At 45.8% G+C, this 21797-nt stretch overlaps 2 protein-coding genes across 5 annotated transcripts in view; one reads left to right on the top strand and one right to left on the bottom strand.

Moving 5' to 3' along the window:
• Positions 1-287: 287 nt before the first annotated feature.
• Positions 288-7894, bottom strand: LOC100223651 (2-epi-5-epi-valiolone synthase-like). The gene is given in 6 exon segments (XM_002188740.5): positions 288-1618; positions 2229-2481; positions 3136-3369; positions 4723-5356; positions 7631-7881; positions 7883-7894. Coding segments are annotated over 6 exon segments (1524 nt in total). The 3' UTR covers positions 288-1478.
• A 9135-nt stretch (positions 7895-17029) lies between these two features.
• LOC100220728 (D-threitol dehydrogenase) overlaps positions 17030-21797 on the top strand; it is a 29590-nt gene continuing 24822 nt past the window's right edge. Inside the window, exon 1 of one of the 4 annotated variants that reach the window (XM_072934889.1) lies at positions 17030-18167. In XM_072934889.1, coding sequence (XP_072790990.1) covers positions 17772-18167 — 396 coding nt within the window. In that variant the 5' untranslated portion in view covers positions 17030-17771. The remainder of the gene's footprint in view (positions 18168-21797) is intronic. The other 3 variants (XM_072934888.1, XM_072934887.1, XM_030283247.4) reach the window with 3 other exon arrangements.

Below are 21797 nucleotides of genomic sequence, written 5' to 3'. Positions count from 1 at the left end.
TCTGGCAAATATGGGTTTATTTTTTAGAAGTTGTGGCTCTGAGGATGTGCTCTAAAGCTCCTTGGTAAGCTGGTACCCTCTGTGTGAAGCCCTGTCCTGAAACTGGAGAGATGCACTGCTCTGGAGAAGGCTGAGCGGGGCATTCCATTTTAAACACTTCTTCTCCAGGAGAAAAGGGATTTACTATGTCAGCTCTACATCACATTTCTCCAGTCTGTGTCTCTCAAGCACGTGCAAAGGTACTCAGGCATCCACTGTGGGCAGTAACGCAATCATTAGTTCAAAAATTTTTCAATTTTAGTAGCTTTTATTACTTCAGCAAAACAGAAGCCAGCACATTAGCACAAACTGGTGTGGGACAAAAACACCAGGGGAAAAAACAAATAATGTTGTCAATAATTCAAAGGCTGCTTGTTGATTGCAACTCCTTTGATTGGAATCAAAGGGAGGAGGATGGCATTAATTTTACATTTTTTCATCATCAGCATCCATTATATAATCTGTTCTGGGTCTGCCAGGATCCTGAGACATGACACTGCAACTTCTTGAAGATGATGAACTTGCTTGGAGTCCTCTAATTTCTCTTGGTTTTCCCCAGCTGGCCTTATCTAACCAGAAGAGGCTGAGATGGGAAAGGAGACAGGGTCTGACAGGTACAGGGAGCCCTGTGGCAGATGTGGGGACACCAGGGGTTTCTGCAATCTTGCCAGAAGCCCAACTTTGTTCTTAGCTAGCAGTGCTGCAAACTGTGCCCTGTTTCACGCCAGTGGCTGCAGGGATTACAGAATGAAACCACCACAAACATTTGGGCAGCAAGAGGAGACTTGCCAGCATGTCCTGAGAGTCCCTAGATAAAGGGCTGCCATACTGCCAGGAGACAGCCCCCACAGTGCTCCACAGCAGCAATATTTACTGATCTGTGGCTTGTGATGGTGCCTCTAATCAGAGTGTGTCATTCCCTCAGACTGGCTGCAAAGGCTGGCAGATGAGCTTCTTTGTTTTGCTCTTTTGAATAAGAGAAAACAAGAAGAACACGAAGAAGAAAAGAATGACCAGTGAAGGTGATAACCTACTTGAAATATTTTATATAGCATAGAAATTTTGCCTGGTGCCATACCATGGTCTATGAGCCAGCTACACCTGCTTGTGTCAGGGCTCCAGGCACAAGCAATGGTGGGATACCAGTGGCAAGGGCCATGGCAGTTACCAGCTTGGATTAACTAAATAAATGAATAATCCTGCTCACTCTCCCTGAAAGAAGACCATTTGCTATGAACTACACTACTGGCACTCGGTGGTTTCATTTGTGAGCGATCGCTTCTTCAGCAATAATAGATTCCCATTCAAACAAAGCAATTGAAAAAGGCAAATCACGTCAGATGCCAATATTCTGCTTGTTCCACGTAGCTCTGGAGTGTATGCAGTGTCACAGGTGCTTCTGGATTAATCTTGTTCAAAATTCAGTTCTGCCCACTACCTTACTGGTGCAAACAGCTCAGGCTTGGGGCAGGACCATCACTTTGGGCTTGCAGCTCTTCCTCCAGCTCCACCTTGCAGTCCTTGACCCACAGCTTGTATGCTCTTTCCAGGGTCTCTTCACTGGTGTCATTGAAGATGTCTGGAAGATAAGAGTTGTGTTAGTGGGACATGCAGAGGAGCTTTTGCTGCCTGCACACACTGACTGTGGCAGAGTCACTCCAGTTTGTGAGAGCCTTTTGTGTGTGGAGACTGAGCTTCATGGAACTGGTGTGAAAAGGAAAGAGATGCCAGAGATCACAACCTGGTTCCATGCATTGCTTCTGTGTTAGGGATTGGTTGGCTTTTATTTTTAAATCTTATGAGTATTTCACCCCTGACACTGATCAGATGCTTAGTTTGCAAGTATTAGTTCTAGGCACAGTAAAAAATTAAATTCCTTTTGCCAAGGATATTTAACAAATCTTTTCAAGTAGAGCAGAGGAATTATTTTTCTCTTTTCCTCTTGCTGGTTTGTCTGCCAGAGGCACTGCATTTCCCTTTGCAAAATGAATTGGTTAATCATAATGCAATTAATTAGAGCTCAGCCCTTAACGGAGTTCTGGGGCTCGTACACAGGAGGGATCCTCTCTCGATGGCTTTACTGAGACGTGAAAAAAGAGCACAAGAAATGCACAACTGCAAACCACAGGGCACATTTCTCAGGCTGTCTCTGCCTGCTGGGGGTCCCCCTGGGGTCCCCCGGGCCGTACCTGCCACGCCGAGACCGGTGGGCAGCGGCATCCTTGGCTGTCCCCCGCTGTGCTTGAGGCGCTCCCGCAGGGCTCTCTGGATCAGGGCCCAGCTGCAGCCGCTGTGCCAGACCGGCAGCTCCAGGCCCCGCATGCACTGCAGGATCTGCTCCTTCTCCTCGGCGCCCAGGAGCCCGCGCGCGTGGGCCACGTACGTCATGAATGCCATGTCCACGTTCACGGCTTCCCCGTGCATCAGCGACGGCAAAACCCTCTGCAGCACGGCAAAGGTGGGTGGCAGAGAAGGTTTGGGGTGGCAAATAGGAAACAAGTGGGGTTAATTTCTAAAAGTGTCCCTGCAAATCGACATTTGACTCACTGCGGTTGCTGGATGTTGGCATCTTGTGATTTATGGGTTGCTAGGATGATCCGTTTTGCACATGATTAATCGCAGCTAAAATCTCCCGTAGGGATCTAGGATCTAATTCTCCTCCCATCTAAATCAGTGATAGAGCGCCATGGGATGGAGGGATGGGCTCTGGATATTGGATAAGATGTAGGTGTCCCCCCTCATTCCTCAGTGGCAATTTCTCCCCTGCAGTATTGGCTATGGCCTCCATGCCTTTGTGCTGTTACAGTTCATGTTGGTGACTTCCAGTGGCTTCACTGGAATCTGGTTTTCTTTGAGCTTCAGAAAGTGCCCAGTAAGAAGCAACAACTGGATCGAGGTCTGAATTGGAAATGGGTGGAGGTATGGGGGAAATGGGGCGGGAGAAGGAGTCCCTTTGACACCAGGCTGGTGTGTTGGGTGACCTAGCATGTGCAAATCTGGAGTTTCAACTCCTTTTCACAAGGTTTTCGTGAAGCCTATTGAATTGTTTTATTTTATCTTTGAAGTAGATATTGCAATATAAAGTCTGTCACTCACCATTTCCAGCTCTGGGCTAATAAGGTGGCCAAAATCAACCAGTCTGTCCAGGTCATCCTCCCAGAGGTTGGGAGCGAGCTCTTCCAGCATGGTTTCAATGGCAATCCTGGTAGTCTGCAGTGCAGCATCCCCATGGTGAGCAAAGCCGTTGCAAGACTGGAACTTAGTGTCCAGTAGGTATTTTCCATGGCTCTTGAGCAGGTCAAACAGCCCTTTGTGTTTCATAAGGGCCATCTGGGACAAAGAAGAGATAATTAAGGATAATTGTCTGATCCTTGTATGTGCTGTTGAAAATGTGAGTGTTTCAGTAGGTTGGACTGCAATAACATATTATATGTTATTTAGCTCCCCTGCTGCTGGGCAGCTCTGCCCATGCTGAGGGTTTGCTACGTGCTCCCATGGCCCAGCAGGTGGTTTGTAATGAGTTTGGCTGTTTGTGTGCCTGAAAGGAAACTTGGGGCTGGATCGTGGCCATCCCCAGGACAGGGACTGAGTGGTGGGGACCACCACCTTGGAGTTGCTCTTCGGGCAATAGAAGGAGGGAAAATACTGCAGTATAGAGAATATGAGGGTTTAGAAGTGATGTCCTTGTTAGAAGTACACATTTTTTCCCTCTCTGACTCAAGTATTAGCCCCACCCCTGCAGTGGGGAGTGGTGACCTGAGGATTTTACAGGGCCTGCCAGAAATCCTGGGGATTTCTCACTATGCAAGCACTGAAAAGTGCTGTTGATGAACTCATCTCTAATACACTTTAATAGCTTGAACTCCGCTTTATCAAAAGTTTCCAAGGCTCTCCAGACATAAAGCCATTTACTGTGCAGTCGCCAGGTAATTTCAGAGGTAGAATTTGCCTCGCAGGAGATTGATCACACTCGACATCCCCACTGAGGTAGGTGCAAATGATCTTGCAGATTATTAATCCCTAGCATAATGAGTCTCAGATGCTCTGCCAGCAGTTCATTACAGATTGCTATGGATCAGCCTCAATGGAAAGATAAGACTTTTCTTCCCTGGTTTTTCTGTGTCTCCTGTGGGTTTCTGCTGTTTCTGACTGTGAGTTTTGGAGTTTCCTCCATAGGGTTAGCACTGGACACTGAGTGTAAGGGATGTTCTAACAAATTTAGCAGCTATAAAAAATATGTATATAGACTCAATGAGAGTTAAAATCCCCATCTGCCCTTGATGGCCCACCTTGATTCCTCTAAGTTGTTTATACAATGCCATGATGCTGCTGGACGTTTTACTTTCCAATACTTAAAAGAAGCAAGAAACATAAGGACAGACTTCTTAGGAGGGTCTGTTGTGCTAGAACAGGGATAGTGGTTTAAACTGAAAATAGATAGATTCAGGCTAGTTGTGAGGAAGAAATTTTTTACAATGGGGGTAATGAAACCCTGGACTGGTAGATGCCCCATTCCTGGAAATACTCAAGAACATGTTGGATGGGGCTTTGAGCAACCTGACCTAGTGAAAGGTATCCCTGCTCATCGCAGGGGGATTGGTTTTGGTGACCTCCAAAGGTCCCTTCCAACCCAAACCATTGTATGACTTCAGTTTTGAAGACTGCATTTGCAAAAGTTCATACCTTTAAAATTTCCCCGAGGCCGTTGGAGATGTGTCGCCGAGGGATGCTCTGGATGAAGGATCTATCCAGGAAACTCGCCACGGGTGGGGTGTAGCCCCCAAGCTTGTTCTTGCACTGCAGAAAGTTCACCCCGTTCTTGGCCCCCACGCTGGCATCCACGTAGGAGAGGAGGGTGGTGGGGACCCGAATGTAGGGGGTGCGTCTCCTGTAGAGCGACGCGGCGAGGCCGACGATGTCCAGGCACACGCCCCCGCCGATGGCGATGATGGGCTCCGTCCGCCGGTCCAGGCTGAAGTTCTGGACCTCGTGCAAGATGTTCAGCACCAAGTCCATGGATTTTGTTTCCTCGGTGGTCGGCAGGGCGAGGATTTTGTGCTGGACGTTGTTCTCTTCGAAGTACTCTCTGACTTTGGAGCCGTAAAGTTTGTCGACGACTTCGTCTATGACGATAAAGCGCCGCAGTTTCCTCTTGCTGGCCGTGGCGAGCTCTATTTGCTGGGGGTCAGTGATGTGACCCCAGAGCAGAGTGGTGTTAGAGGGATCCAGAATGTTGTACGTTTCTACCACTTTGTAGCAAAAATAGATGGGAGCTTCAATTATCCAGGAAATTCCACCTTCGGAGATGCACTCACCTCTGTCAAGGATCAGAAAACGTGGTTTGAAATCACTATATTTCTAGTTTGACCTTCGCATGTCTGAACTAGTTTAAGGATATTGCTGGGAGATAAAGAATGTGGAGTCTCCTGCCCATGCACTGCAGAAACATGGAGCTGTGAGGGTGGGTTACCTCCCTGGGCATCAGGGCTCAGCAATTTTATTCATGGAGAAGCTCTCTGAGGTCTTAGTGAAGAGTTAAATGCCTGAATTCCTACATAGCATTAAAAAGATACAGTCCAGAAGGGCTGGGACATGTTTTTCATGCTAGAAGTGAAAAACCTAAAAAGAATGAGCCAGCCCAACAATTTCAGCTTTCAGAAAGGGAGTGGGGAAGAGCAGAGGTTGCCAAAATTTTCCACATTTATGGAAGAAGCATCCTCTGGTGGTGTATCTGGGTGGTAGGAGTTAATTTATTCCTGTCTGTCTATACACAGCCACACAACTCCATTCAGACCAATGCTTCTACAATGTTTTAGTTGAACTAACAGATCTCTACCTCAAAATAGGTGTGATAGAAATAGGAAGAGCTTGTGAAGAGGGAAAGAAAATTATTTGAAGGCTGGGAAATATTTCCACGCTGGAGTTTTCAAGGGTAAAAGCCAAAATTAGTTATCTATCTAAACTAATGAAAAACAGCCCTGCAACCCCTTCCTTCTGTGGGATGGGCAAACCAGGGACAAAACAAATTGGGAATCAAGAAAGAAAAAAAAATAAAACAGGCAGAACTAAATAGCAAAATGTCTTTTATGCAAGACTGTTTCTTGAGCTGCATTTAGATAAAAAAATCAGTTTCTGTGATATTCATTAGATAATTACATTTCCCTACATGCCCAATTTCTTTTCACATTCCTGAACATTAACTTAAAGGTAAAATAGATGCTTCTCTGCTTTCTTTACCAAGTTGTCTCTAAGTCTTAAATTCTTAAAGTCTCTAAGCCCTTAAACTCCATAGCTGTTAAAGAAAATCAGTGAGGATTTACACCTTCCAGAAAATTTATTTTGGGCTTTTCAAATACAGTATCAGAAAAAACATTGTTGTGTACATTTTAATGCACCATCTTACAGCTGTACTTAACTCCATGTGCATTCATCTCTGGTGTGTGACCCTTCTAAGAGACAGGATGGTTTGGAATGTTACTTGGTGGAATCAGCTTTGGGTGCTGGATGCTACAACCAGTACTCATTGCAGCCCCTCTGCTGTACAAAAATCTGAGGGATTTTGGGGCTGAACATGCCCTTGTGGGAGCATATGTTAGCTGAGGATTTTTCTGCATGCTCTTGGGCCCTAGGTTCATCCCTCCTTCTATTGACTGAGGTCCAGCAGGCTGATTTTGGTTCTGCCACAGTCCTGCTCCACCTGCTGCAGCTCTGCAGCTCCTGTGCAGTCACTGCCAGCGCTGCTGAAGGTCCCTCTGACCTGGCTGAGAAAAAGGATAGACTTGTGCCATTAAAATGGCTGGAAAACTTCTGACATGCAGAAGAGAGTGGTATTAAAAAAGATCTGCATTATGAATGAAGCTCCATGTGCTTGGGAAAAGGAGTATGCTGTAATTAAAAGATAATTAACTGGAGAGATGCACTATCACAGAAGAGCTGTGTGTATCCCTGGGGGAAGGTTTTGTCTTTGCTCTATCTGAAGCAGCATTAGGTGACTTCTGCAGTTTGAGGGATGTGTTAAGGGTTTTGCTCCTGTCAGTGGCAGTTTATTTTTCCCACCTACTCATTTCATTTGTCTACAACCACCTCTATAAACCCATCTGTCTCCCATGCCTCAGCATGAGATTTTGCACACACAGATTGAAGTTTCACAGAACTGGAGAAAAAGAACCCAAGTGCAGCATGCAGATGTCTCTGTGTAAGCTTTTCAGGAGTTTAAAGAAAATTCCTGTCTACACAAATGGAGGCTGTTGATAAAATTCCCTTTGTAACTCTGAGCTGTGTCAAGGAGCACTGCACCTGCCTGTGCTGCCATACTGGCCATGTTCCCAAGACAAATTCACAGGTTTGTACACATAGGTCAGGTTGGATGGGGCTTGGAAAACCCTGCTCTAATGGAAAGTGTCCCTGCCCGTTGCAGGGTTTGGATTAGATGACCTTCAAAGATCCCTTCCAGCCTGAACTATTCTGTAATTCTGTAAATCTGTCATTGCGGGCTGAAGCCGCCATGGCACCCATGATGGTTTTTCCATCCCACCAAGAAAACTGACCAGTTTGGCTGGCCAGAACAACACAGGCTCCTTCCTGTACTCACATTTTTGCCTCAGAGAGAGTGATCTCATCCTCGTCGTTGGAAAGGGCTTCTCCTTTCTTGATGCGGCACCACGTGCTCCTGACTCGCACCAGCTGGAAATCCGTCTGCCGGGGCTCCTGGGGCATGGTGGCTCCTGGGACTGCTGCAGCACACGCCTCTTCTGTCACCAGCATGCTTCCAGAAGGTGAAATCTCCCTACCCAGAGATCTCCCATCACTGGGTGCCTTTGAGGTGCTTTTTAAAGGCTGCAGGGTGACCAGGCATCAGGAGGGGAGGTCTCCTCTCCATGTGAGAGACTAATTACAAAACTGAGATTACCTAATCTGGGATGCACGTTAGGGGTGGCAGGAATGTTTGAAGACACGTGCGACTACCAGGATGGGGTTGTGTAATCAGCTGGTTTTATAATGCTTAAGATGTACAATAGGAGTGAATGCATTAACTTCCAACATGATGCCCTACAGCAAATTTAAAGTTATGAAAGGCAGTTTGTGTGATTCTTCACATCATTCAGGAACCTTCTTTGCTGAGCAGAGTCTCTGATCTGGCTGCAGCTCTGAGCTGCTCTTATGGGATGAGACAGGAGCAGAAGCATGGGGATCAATACCAGCTGGTTAAACCTCTTTTGAGTTCACATCCCTGGGATTCTCTTGGATTGAGGAGCAAAACTATATATATAATATATATTTTAACTTTTATGGTAGGTTTAAAAAAATTATCAGAGAGCATTTATCTCCTGAAGGCTGTTTGGGGCATGAGCTGGGTTTTGATCTCCACGTGACTGGGAGATGCACAATTCACTTTTGCATGTGATCTTCTAGCTGGGGCTTTTGGAGGGCCCCAGGCTCAGGTTGCCACACAAAGTATTCCCTTGGCATACAGCTCTGTGTGATGAGCACACTGGTGAAATCTTCCTTTGATTCCACCAGCAGTGCCTGAAGGCACAAACCTGTCTTTGCCACCTTCTCAGCCGTGTTTCTGAAAGCTGTCCTTGTTCAGAAACAAAGATCAAGAAAACCAAAATCAGATGTAAAAGCAGAGGCAGAAAAAAATTAATCTTAAAGAAGCCATTGGACAACATTGTGTCATTGCTTTGAAGACTTAATTGCAGCCAAATTCACTTTGGAACCTTCATCTATCTCAAAATTAACACTGAGAAAGAGCTGCAAGAAAAATCTCCAAAGCCATGTAGCCCTGCTCCAAGAAGTGCCGAACTCCTGACTCCAGTCCTCACTGCTGGCTTCATCTCCAGATGGCAAAGTGCTTTTTAAAGAGGACAGGCTGTTAACCCCATTTTGGAGAAGAAGAAAATTAGAGTCTTAGAAGTGAAACAACTTTCCTAAAGTCACCTTAAACCTAGTGCATGTGGATTAGATGGCACACTAAAGCTTGTAGTCTGTTTACCAAATGCTCATCTGAAATTTTAACTCCCAGTCTAAATACAATTTTACTGCTTTCTGCAGGAACTGCAGTTCTAATGCAGTTTGTTGTTTACTAAATCATAAAATAGAACAATCTTAGGCATGCCAGGATGTCTGTTTTTTTCATCTTGTTTATTTGTTTTAATTAATAACAATACAGTCAGCACTGACATTTCTTTTATTTGCTTTTCTTTTACTCTTTCATCATGTGCATTTACCTATTTTCTATTTATACTTCCCTATTCTGTTCTGGGGACATTGAAATTCATTTGAGAAGTTGACAAATTAACTTTCCACAGTCCAGGTGCTTGCCAGCAGCAATGACTGCCATGTCTCTGTACCTTCCATCCTGTAGAGGGGCTGCCAAGAGCCCTGTGTGAGCTCCCTTAGCCTGTTTGCCTCCTCTGCCCAGCCCTTGGCCCTCTCTGCACTCTTTGCAGGTACATTGAGTCAGTCCTTGAGTGGATGAAGCCAGGGTGATACACCCCAGAGGTAGCAGGTAGTCATGGGGGAGTCCATATTTCCTAATTTCCTTCAGTTTGCGTTTCGTCTGAACATAAAGGAGATGGCCAGCCTGTTGGAACTCAAAATGTCCCTCAGATATTTTTGGAGGTTCCAGGCCCTGGTCAGAAGCATTTGAGACCCTGGTAGGCAGCTGGAAACAGCTGTGATTTTGGGTTTGAGCCATGGAATTATTTACCAACCTTGCAGGAAGAACAAGAAGTCACAAAAGTTTAGATGTTATAGTAAAAGTAGCTACTAAGTAGGGGGAAGAATTTTTTAGTGTTGTACAGGGGAGTTTTAACACCTGTACAGGGTTTTTTTTACTTTGTACATGGGGGTCAGAGGTTTTAAGATGGAGGGATTCTTGCCTGGTCCTGTCCTTCCTCTTTCTCCTTCCTCACCTCCATGTTCTTGGTGATGTTGGCACTCCCAGATTGGTTTAGAGTAGAAAGGCACCATTTAATATAGGTAATAGGCATTGGGAAAAACTGTAAACATGTAACACGTAATGTACCATATAAAAGATAGAAAAGCACCATTTAATATAGGTAATAGGCATTGGGGAAAAACTGTACCCATGTAACACGTAATGTCCCATATAAAAGACAGCAGCAGCCCTGGGCGGGGAGAGAAGAAGCAGTCGGGAGTCAGAGAGGATGTCAGGGTGTGTGTGTGCCTCTGCCTGAGCTGTGAGCAAACCACAGCAGCTCCAGGAGAAAATCTTTTAGATAACTTGCAATAAACTGCCTTGAGACCAAACAACAGAGACTGCTGAGCCTTTCTTTGGAAGCTCGGGCTGGAGGAAGGATTTTTCTACCATACAGAGCCCCTGAACCAGGCCTGGTTCCGTCACCAGCCCACCTCAGCTCCATCACATGTTCCTTAAGGACTTTGCTTTAATTCCTCACCAGCCCTTTCTGCCCAGCCCTGCTGCAGGCCACCTCAGGCTTTTGGATGCCTTGGATGTTCCCACTGCTTGCTCCTGATGCCTCTCACAGCCAGTCCATTCCTGGGACCCTTTCTTGGGGTGCAGATGAGCTGGTACCTGCCCCAGCCTGTGCAGAGACCTGGTCCCCAGAGCAGGGTTACTCCAATGTGTGGCTGTGCAGGGCAGTGGTGACCTTGTGGCTAAGGAATACTTGTAGATAATCTGGGGTTCAGAGTCCTGGGACACTTTTGGCCCCATACCTGGTGGTTTAGCTGGGGCATGTCTGTGATATGTAACTAGAAGGTTATGAAACTGCCAATTATTTTCTTGAGAACCAGCGGCTTCCCAAGGTCAGGATGTGAATTTACTCTTATGTAAGGCAAAGGAATTGAAAGTCGGCTCTTTTGTTGTGCCTTTTTCGTGTCAGATGCTGTTGGATCTCACCTGCTGCCTGTGCTCTGGGTGGGACAGGTGGGTGCAGCCCCAGCCTGGAGCCATCCTCCCCACACAGCCTCTCCCCAGGGCTGGGGCTCAGCCCTTGTGACTGAGGGAGGAGACTTTGTCCCCTCACCGGGCACCCAAGCGCCGACCTCCTGCTCTGCAGAGGCAGCAAAGCCACCACAGCATCCTCTGAGGCCAGGGGACAAGAAGGAACATGCACAGCCCTTCAGGTAAACTCCCTGTGTGGGGTGGGGAGCTCCAGGAGAGTGGTGTGACAGGAGGGGACACGTGTGATGCCCTGGTCCTGGGTCCCCACCTTCCCCATGGAGAGGGTACCTGCAGGCTCCGTGGCTTGGCAGCAAGGGGCAGAGGGTGGGCTTGTCAGGGAGAGGAGAGAGGCTCAGCACAGGAGATGGGTTTGCAGGAACCAGGAGTGGAGGGAGTGGGACAATCCCAGGAGAAAGGAATGGTGGGTGGTGGATGCTTGCAGTGTCAAGAGAGCTTTGACTGTGGCTAATTTCTGATGGATTGTCATGCTTGTTTCATAAATCATTTCTCTCCCTAATAGAGCACTGGGGTGATTCAGCTTTTCGACTTATTTTCTAGCAGTAGAACCTGTAGAAAATGCATCAGCTAGTGTATATTCTCCTTGCTTTCCCCTGAAGTTCAGTCAGAGTTTAGATCCCTGATTCCTGCTATGAGCAGCAGCATCCCCTCTCTGGCTTCTTCCTCCTCTTTCTCCTCGTGTTCCCACTCCATCCCTAAGCTCCTGCCTGTCCCAGGCCACCACTGCTGGCTTTGCTGCGGGCTCTGGCGCTGTGGATGCTGAGGCTAAGGCTGAGCTGTGCTGGGACATGCCCCCTGCAATGTCTGATGACCACTCTGGGGGTTTGGCCACTGCCCACCCACGCCTGCCCATGATGTGCCCTGTGGGACATGTGTTTACACTCTAAGGCACAGAGGTGGGGCTGGGATAAGCTGTTGTCAGTGCCTGAGGTGCCTTGGTGAATGTGATGGCTGGAGCTGTTTGGGATGGTTTTAGCAGTCTGGATTTCCAAGTGCTTAGCCCTGAGCAGTTCCTGCTCAGCCTTTTGGCACAGGAGCACCAAACAGGCTGGCAGCAGAGTTCAGGTGGATCAGGCTCAGTGCTCTGCCCTGCCTGGGGAGGGGGGCTCTTTTGGAAGGTATTGCTGGGGCTGCAAAACAGATCTAGAGCCTGGAAAGTGAAATGGGGATAGCCCTAAAACAGGAACCAAAGATTTGGTCTTTTTGGTCTTGTGTCTTTGCTTTGTTTTTGCCAAATCCAGACTGTCTTCTTGTCTTTGTGCCTCCTTCGGGGTGGCTCCCTGCAAACAGTAAAATGTTCTCCTCTTTTCCCCACCTAAAAATCTGAGCACAAACTGCAGAGTTTAATTGTGATTCTGGAGCAGCAGGTCCCTCCATGGCACTGCACTGCCTGTCTGCTCAGGGGACACTGATGTCCCACACGTACAACCTCGCAATCCTAACTCCTGACTTTGATGTGAATCAAAAGTTCCTGATTTCAAACAGAGTAGAAGCTGCAATTTATTGTTCAGCTTAGCTGCAAAACAGGGTGGCTGTGCTCTCAGCACCTGCCCAGGAAGATGCTGGGAACCATTCTGCTGTCAAGAATGGTGCATTTTAAGAATTGCCACCCTATCTTTCTTTATGAAGCTGCTGGAGACTTAAAGCAGCCCTTTTCTCTTCCATGGTAGGGCTATTTTCAGCATTTTCTTCCTCTGAGTGAGCTGTTTTTCTTTTCTCCCGTTGATGATAATGCACAACTAGATGGGAAATGGAAATGTCTGTGCATACACAGAGCCATAGGGACACAATCAGGAAATCTGATTTAGTGCTTAATATACTCCAGCAGTTTTCTGGGATTATGTAAAACCACGCACTGAAATGAAGCACTTTTTCCTGGAATAACCTTAATAAAAAGTAGTTACATAAAATAAAGTTTAGCTCACCTTAGTGCTCGAGCCTTGGGCCGGGCAGCCAGCCCTGAGCTCTGCTCTGACTTGTCTGGTGCTTGCATAAATGAGGACAATTCTGACCTCTGCTGTTGGCCCAAAGCATCACCAAGCTGCAAAAAATGCAGCACTTCCTGCAAAGGTTGTGTAATCTCGGATGGAGGGTTGCTCCTGGCATGCCCTGCCTGCAGCACCTCTTGGCTCTCACGTTTGGTGTTATAACACAGCTTACAAAACAGCGGGATTAAGTCTTGTTTCCTCCCCTTTGTGTGACAGGCAATCCCTGTCTGTTACTTATCCAGAAGCAGAACAGGATGATTATTAAAAGCCGACATGGATTATAAACATGTTTTTACCCCTAAATTAGCAAAAAGCCTGAGTGCTTGGCAGGGAGGATGAGCAGATCCCAACCTCCAGCACTCTCCAGCCGAGCAGTGGGAGCCCAAGGATGCTCCCTCGTGTAGAAATTGCTGCAAGAAGAATATGTGTCCTGTTCACTTGAGGTGCAGCTGGGCTGAGGTCAGCAAACCAGCATGGGTTGGGAAAGGGGTGGTTATTCCTGCAGTTGCAATTATTTATAAAACTGCTGGAAGAGATAAAAGCTTCCCCTGATGGTTAGAGATTGGGATCACAGAATCACTGAATGGGCCGGTTTGACAAGATCTTAATGCTCATCACATTCCATCCCCCTGCCATGGGCAGGGACACTGCCACTATCCCAGGGTGCTCAAAGCCCTGTCCAGCCTGGCCTTGGACACTTTGAGGGATCCAGAGGCAGCCACGACTTCTCTGGGCACCCTGTGTCTCATCATCCTCTCAGAGTAGAATTTCTTCTTAATAGCTAATCTAAACCTACCCTCTTTCTGCCTGAAGCCATTCCCCCTTGTCCTGCCACTTCATGCCTTGTAAATGGTCTCTCTTCATCCTGCTTGTAGTCTCCCTTCAGGTACTGGAAAGCCACAAAAGTAAAAGAGATGTTTTTTTTTTTCACTCCCTCCGTGTAGTTCTCTGCAGCTTTTCTATCACAGGCAATAAAACCCTGCCAGGGGCAATCTGCTCCACCCCAGCCTCTTGGCCTGTGTCTGCAGGTGCTTTCATAACCCAGCACGTGCTCTGACACTTGAGGAGTGGGGGAGTTCCTCAGAACTGGGGCCACAGCTTGCTGTGATCCATGGTGGATTGGTGCCTTAAGGGTTTTCTGGGATCTCAGGGCAGGTTCAGTGCCACGGGCAGCATTGCTTTGGCTCCCAGAGCAAGGTGATCTGGCTCTTGGAGATGTTTCCACAGCCTTTGACACGCTGTCACGTTGTGTGGTGCACAGCAGCCTCCCTGGCACAGACACAGCTTGGGGACACTTGTACATCCCATGGACACACAGATCCTTCTTTTCACAAAGCTTCACCCACTGCCTGCATCTCCTGCCTGGTTTGGCAAGAGCAGTGTTGGGAGCATTCTGTTTTCTCCAAGGAAAATCAGACCTGGGGGAGTAGGGTTTATATGGAGTTGTTTGGTGTTTGATGTTTGTCTTGGAGCTTTAAAAGCAAAATTAATGTGTTTGAAACATTCTTATTCTTGATCAGCTCTGAGGGGGAAAAAGGGAGAATGCATGCAGCAAAAATCTATTAGAAGTATAAGATGTTTTCAGTTTGAAAAGGCTTTTGTGATTGTTCTCATAGCCCATCAAAACCCTGTAATTTGTATTGAAAAAAAGCACACCTGTGTTTATGTACTTTAAACTCCACTTCCACTGATTGAGCAGTTACAAAATCATTATTCTTCCTTTTAATTTCCATTTCAGAAACTGTGGCTGGGCACATTGCTGAGAACCTTCTCAAAGCCAAAGAAATAGCCCTCAGGGACTCTCGTGTACCTGAACAGCTCAGGAATTACTTACAAAAAGCTCTTGATGTTGCTCTTGGACTAGACCCCTACCTGGATGCAATGGCAACTTCCAAGAGGTACAGATTCTCCTTTGCAACCTGGTGCTTTTGTCTGTGATGGGGTGAATGTGTTGTTGGATTTTCTCTCCAGAACATGACAGAAACGTGGGGGACAGCAGCAGGAGATGTGACACTTTTCTATTGCTTTAAGGTAGAGACATTCTGTCTAACATAAATTATACATTTTGGCACATTATTGTAAACATAACACAGGTATTTTTTTAGTATAATATGTAAACACTGTCCTGGAGGGCAGACAGAATGCCACTTGCTAGACAGAGCTCAGCAGGTCAGAGAAAGAATGTTATAGATAAGAAAAAATAAACGACCTTGAGAAGCCGACCCTGTGCATTCCGACTTCTTCTTTGGCTGCACAGGCTGGGAGAAAAAGACTTTTACATTCTCGGGGTCACCTCAACACCTGGACCCCGAGAGAAGTGGAATGAGACTTAAGTGCACCCAAACATGTAGCAAAGTGTGCATGAACGTGTGTGTGAGTCCACAGCCTGCAGGAAAGGAGGTGAGAGCAAAAAGCTTTAAGGGTAAATTTTTGGAGATATTCTCCCAGCTGATTGTTGACTGCAGCAGTGTCTGAGCTGGAGCATATCCTGGGGAATGCCAGCCTCCACACCGCTTGCTGGAAGGCTCGACGAGTGAGCCCCTGGATTCAGCTGGGATAAATTAGGAGTGAAGAAAACCTGCACCTCTGGATCCACCCTCTAATAACAGCCTTTATATATGGCTTTTATCTCCAAGCACTCAACAAACATTAATTAATCTGCTAACTAAATTACTCTGGTAACTAAACTAATTAATTAAACTAATTTAAGGTATCATTAATTCAGAAGTCCAACTGATACCCTCATTATTCTTTTTTGAGCTACAGTATATTACCCAGCCATGTGGGGTCTGCTAAACAATTCCCATTAATCAGTGTACATTTTGATATGTGGAAAAAGCCAGTTCTGTCTAAAATTGACAATGTGTAAACTGTTCCAGGCTGTGGATTATGGGAAGGTTGAACATTCTCTCTGTTGCTGAAATAATAGCTGATAGTTGTTTGACTTACACTTGCTGTAGGATAATAGCTATACATTATCTTATTAAAGTTGTTAAAGCATTTGTGAGGGGCAGAAAAGGGGGTTATATGAAATGTTCTACTCTTTAAGTCTTGGATTATCTGACTGTGGCTGACACGGGTTATGAATTCTTTCTCATTTTACTGAGGAGTGGAGGGGGGGAGCTGAAGGAAAAAAACCCACTGAAATGGCTCTAAATTCTGGCCCGAAGAATGATCACCATCCATTTCTGGTGGTTACTTTCTTCAGATAGGGTAATCTAACCTGTCTGGAGGCTATGGACTTCTCCCAGTCCTCTATTGCCTTCCCCATGTAATAGGTATCATCTCACTTCATCCAGAGACATTGTCACAGGCCTGGCTTCTGTGAAATAGCATCTGGAGGCACCCTGCTTTTCTGAGCACTTTGTGAGGAAAAACACTTTTTTCCCCTGCCTTGTAAGAAAAATTTAGATTTTATATCTTTCCCTCTATTCTGCAAAGAAACCTTATTTTTGGCTGGGACAAAACAAATAATTATAGAACTGAACAAAACCTGGCCAGGGTAACTGGAGTAATTCACTCCAAAGCAGCAGATAGACAGAGATCTGTCTGGAACCGCTGAAAATGGGAAAGGTTTGGGGTTGAACAGTGGGGAATTCTTTCCTTTAGCCCCATGTTCCCTCCTTCCCAAGCCCCTATGGGTGGGGTGACTGCCAGCACTGAGATGTGCTTATTGCCAAACTAGGTTCTCTTAGGATTGGCATTTAAGATACTTGTGATGCTTCTGGGCTAATTTTTCCTGGTCATGCACAGACAGAGGTTTTCCAGGAGTTCCCTCTTGGTTGTTGCTTTTTATGCTGGATGCTCAGATTTTGCTTGTTATCATAATATTGAAATTTCTTTTTTTTCCAGAAAAACTTCACCTGAGCACATCCCAGAGGATGTTGAAGGAGTTGAAAGCAGAGTCGGGCTGCAGGAAACACGTGCCTCTGGCTCTTTGAATGGCAAGTTGTTCAACCAAGAGGGTAAAATTGCACCAGATTGGTGTAAAATCTATCACTGAAGTTGAAGCTATCATCCTCTACTTTGTCTTGAGTAAGGGGAGGATGAATGCCATGGTAATACTCAGAAAATATGGGAAATTACTTTTAAAGAAATATATGAGCTTTCTGTGGGCTTTGATGTTCTTTGGCATGAGTTTTCCTGTACCCTGCCTTCCATGCCCTTGTATTCACTCACATGTGCCCACACAAGTGCTTTAATTCACAGTGAATTAAAGTGAATCCCTCAGTAAGAGATCATCACCCTTCCTGGAAGGGGAAGGGATGGAAAAATGCTTCTGTTTTGGGTTTGGGATGTCTGATGGGGGTTTATATGCTTTTTATGATGGAGGTGGCTGTGGCCAAGCTCTGCACCTTTACAAGTAGAAACACCCAGGCTTGTATCTTCTTATAAAGCCTATTACACTAAATTTATTCCCAGATTCATTCTTCCCAGATGTTCTCATCTTTGGAGTAATATATCATCCCAGTGAAATACTCTTATAATCTATTACACTAATACATTGTTCGAAGGACACCACTGATGATAAATTTCTTAAATGATGGTGCTGTCTAGGGATAATGACTCTAAGAGCAAATGCAAGGTAATGTAGTGATTTTTTTTTTTTTTATGCTGGATTCCAGAAAGAATATGGAGCCATCTCAAAGCCATTTTCATATGGGGGGAATGTTAAAATATGCAATATTTCAAGCACTATTTAACAAGCACTTGAACAATAGCAGCATTGATGATAAAGGTTCTACATTTAAAATCAGTCCTTTTATTCTGTTGTCTTTTAGCTGCATTTTTAGATGAAATTTTGTCAGATTCTGTGGTTAAACCCTTATTTGAGTGTTTTAAGATTAGGATTTTTTTTTAATGATCACTTAAAAGGCACATCTAATTTTCATTGTGAACAAAGTATAGTCTTTCTCGTGGTTTTATTTTCAAATTTTCATTCTTGTCTTTCCACAGGCCAAATTTTTAGGATGTTTGTCCATATGATGAGAGCCAGGAAGATTTTATTAATTGGCAAGCTTAAAGGTTACAGTATCCTTGATATTGCAGAGGAATTGCCAAACAATGGCAAAATCTTTGCCTGTGCAGAAACGCCGTATCTCGGAGTGAACAGCCAGGAAGCATTTGATTATTCCTCAGATGGCAAAAAGATAAGCATGCAAGTGGGACCAATTGCAGACACCTTGGAGGTAAAATCAGCTGGAAAGGGAGTTTGGGATTTCTTGTGAAGAGCACGTTAAAGAATTTCAGGCAGGTCTTATTCCCAGCCCACATGATGCTCTGGTTTGCTTGCCAATGTGTAAACACACTCTTGCACTGAAGTTATTTCTTATTTCCAGTGTACGATGGGGCAGCTCTGTCACACAAGACAGTTTTTCTCCCTTTTAACTAAAATCCTGCAGCTTTTTGATCAGAGGAATCACGGGCTCTCAATGCAGGTCTATAGGCTTCAATGGCAGTTTAACTCAACAAGGGTTGCCTTTGTTTCGGATCCCTAATTCCAAATACAACAAACAGGAAGAATGGATCTGTGCCCTGCTGAGCCAACTTTTGAGAAGGACAGCTTGCTCCCAACATTCACAAGAGCTGGGAAACTCCTGGAGAAGTTTGTAATTCTGACAAAACCTCTCACCCTTTTTCCCCACAGCAAACTCTTAGATGAGTCAGGCCCCAATTTCTCACTTCCAGAGCAATGTGATTAGCCTCAGACAAATAATGCCTTAACTGTACTTGTTTCATTCTGACTGCTGACTTTGTCCCAAGAAAGAGAAATCTTATGATTACTGGCAGCTCACATTTAATTCCAGTTTATGGATCTCCAGGATGCTGCTGCGGGTCCAGCAGGAGAGAGATGGTGCCCATACCAGGTTTATTAAAAAGCTTTTCTATTTTTAATACAAATCAATTTGATCAGATTTCATTTTCAATCAGAACGTGTCAGTGTGAGCTTGATTGTAACTTTATTTGCATTAGCAGGTACTATATTTATTTCTAAAATGAAATGGCCAGGAGCTTTCTGACCTTTGGTTTTCATGACCTCTAAGTTTGATAAGAAAGAAACAAAGAGCTTTGCAAGTACACAAAAAACCGAAATGTTACAGATCACCTGCAATGTGCAGCATTTAAAATCCCAGCTCCCTGCAGTGAGTGTGAAATTAATTGAATTGCTGTTGCTCTCTAGTGCCCATTCTGTGCAACTGACTTACTGTGACTGAATTAAAATATCTAGAGGCAGGCAGAGTACATGCTGTGTAGAGATTAAAGAAGGGAGCAGAGACATGAAAATTAAATCCTTAAAACAGAATGCTGCAATTGATTTTATATCCTCCAATTGCAGCATGAAGGCACATCCTGACCCCAGTTCTGCAGGTGCTCAGAACTTCAAATACCTCTTGGAGCTGCTGGGAACAGAGATGCTCGTGTTTGGCAGGAGAGCTCCCAGCATGGGGACACCTTTCTGTGCAGGATTTCTGCACTGGGCTCTGAACTTTTGCTATTCAGTGTGGCAGACGTTTTGTCATCAGGATCAGGACAATCAGGGTTGTCCTACAGATTTAATCCACAATGGCTGGAGCAGTGAATTCTGTGGCCTCTCTGGTGCATTTTGGGATTCTTGAGGTTTGCTCAGCTGGAGTGTGGCAGCTGCATGGGATGCCTGGGGATGTGGAAGAGACTCAGCTGTGGACAGCGTGCTGCCTTTTCCCTCCCAGATGACCAGTGTGGGTTGGAGACTGAGCAGGCTTCTTTTGCTGCCTCGTGGGCAGCTGAAAGGCAGGAGGACAAGGCAGCCACAGGCAGGAGATGGGTGAGGGATGGCACAGCAGGGCTCTCACAGCTCAGCCTCACAGAGGGACACAACATTTCAGTCCCTTGTGGTCTGTGGGGAGGCTGGTCTAGAGCAGAGCTGGCTAACATTTGTTGAGGAGCACAGTGAGGTTTAGAAGAGCTGTGTTCTGGCAAGGATTGTCCTTGCTGCCTACAGTCTGCAGCCCTAGGTGTCATTCCTGTCCCTTTGTAGAAACTAGAGGGCAGAGCTCTTTGAGGTGTCTTGATAAAACTTTCTTGCTTGGTCATGATGGCTGAATCCTGCTTCTAAGCTGAGTACAGCAAGGCAATATTTCTGCTTACCTGCTGCTCCTCAAATTTTTGCAGTAATACAAAAATCCTGGAAGCAGGATTTGCCTCACTGCCCTGGCCCATTCAAAGCAAGAAAATGTCATATGGTCTATAGATTAACTAGCTGCCAGGGAATTCCTTCTCTGCTGTATGAAGCTGTGATTCAGCATGTCCAAACTGTCAGAAGGAGTATGATCTCTCCATTTGGTGTGAAACTGGTCTACCCAGGAGCTGCATCCCAGCCTCAGGCTTCATCCAGGTGCTGCAGGATGTGTCCAGTGCTACCCCCACAACTGCTTCTGCCCTTTACAAGGAAGCTGCCAGATCCTGCAGCAGATAAGGATGCAACACATCTGTGCCAGGGCACTTCAGACAGTGGGGCCATGATGTCACCCCTGTGGCTTTGGCTCTTTCACCTAAATCCAAGGCTCAGCAGGGCTGGGAGCAGGCAGAGCAAAGGCAGCAGAGCAAAGGCAGCACAGCAGTGCATGGCAGCACCTTGGCCAGGCTCTCTGAAGCCCCCTGATGCTCCCTTGTGTTATCACACAGCACTGGTGGGGTTGGCCTGTTTCCTTCCCTCTTGCTCCAGATCACAGCCAGCACAAATCTGGGATTTTGACCTGTCAAGGGATGCTAAGTATCAGACAGGAGCCAGAGAGCTCAAATACATGGTAGGGTTCACTTGATACCTGAGGGTGCAACGATAAAATTCCACAAGGGACAGACACTGCCAGGCTGGGTGAGGTCCCCAGCAGAGCACAGAGCTCACATCACAACACAACCCTCCGTGCTCAAGGGCCTCAGGAATTTTGCACAGTATTTTGAAATGTTGACTGTCTCAGGTACAGGTGTCTTTGGTGGGAATTAGCTACCTATCCAACATATTCTGGGCCACATTTAAAAACATTTCCCCACAAATCTTCCCTTCAGTCTGAACTCTGCTGAGCCATGCCTGGATAATGTGCCTTGCCATGGATCTGCTGCCAGCAAGAGCCTGATCCTGCACAAAGAGCTCCCTTCAAATCCCAGTGGACTTTGGATGAACAATGGATGCAGGATTGGGTCTGGAGGGAATGCAAACTATCAGGAAATTATTCCCATCCATTATTTTGATCCTTCCATTTTAAAATTGAAAATGCAACACAAAAATAATGCGGTGTTTGCAGCCAGTTCTACTGATTGCAGGGCATTGTGGAAGCATGTTGGGGTTTGCTTTCTTCTTTTTTCCCTCCTGTTAGCAGACAGAATAGGTGAAGAGGTTGAGCTGCAGATCTCATTTCTCCTGTTTTGCTGCTTGTGAAGTCTGCCAACAGAATCCACCTTGACAAAGTCAAGGACTCTGCGTTTAATGTTGAACTGAGTGAATAAATTATGCATGAAATTGTGTCGGAGTCTCTAGTGTGCTCTAGAATTGCTCCTTTTGATATGAAAGGTTAATTCAGAAAGGAGTCCAAAATAGCTGGAAATTGTGGGGATAAGTGGATAGTATTCACTGTTGTGAGCTGTTATTACTAGAAATTGCATTCCCTCTCTGGCTTCCCTAGAGATTTCACTTTGCTGGTGAATATAAACTGTACTCAATAGAATAGCATTTAGGAGTAACAAGAGTGTATGTCCACACACAGTAAAATATTCTAATGGTGTTTTTAAAAGGAAACTGTACTTTTTCATGTATTCTGTGCACCCCAAGGATGGATTGCTAT

Source organism: Taeniopygia guttata, chromosome 12 (assembly GCF_048771995.1).
Source record: "Taeniopygia guttata chromosome 12, bTaeGut7.mat, whole genome shotgun sequence".
Taxonomy (NCBI): Eukaryota; Metazoa; Chordata; class Aves; order Passeriformes; family Estrildidae; genus Taeniopygia; species Taeniopygia guttata.
The sequence above is the reverse complement of the archived record's forward strand: the minus strand, read 5'-3'. Positions and strand labels throughout refer to the sequence as shown.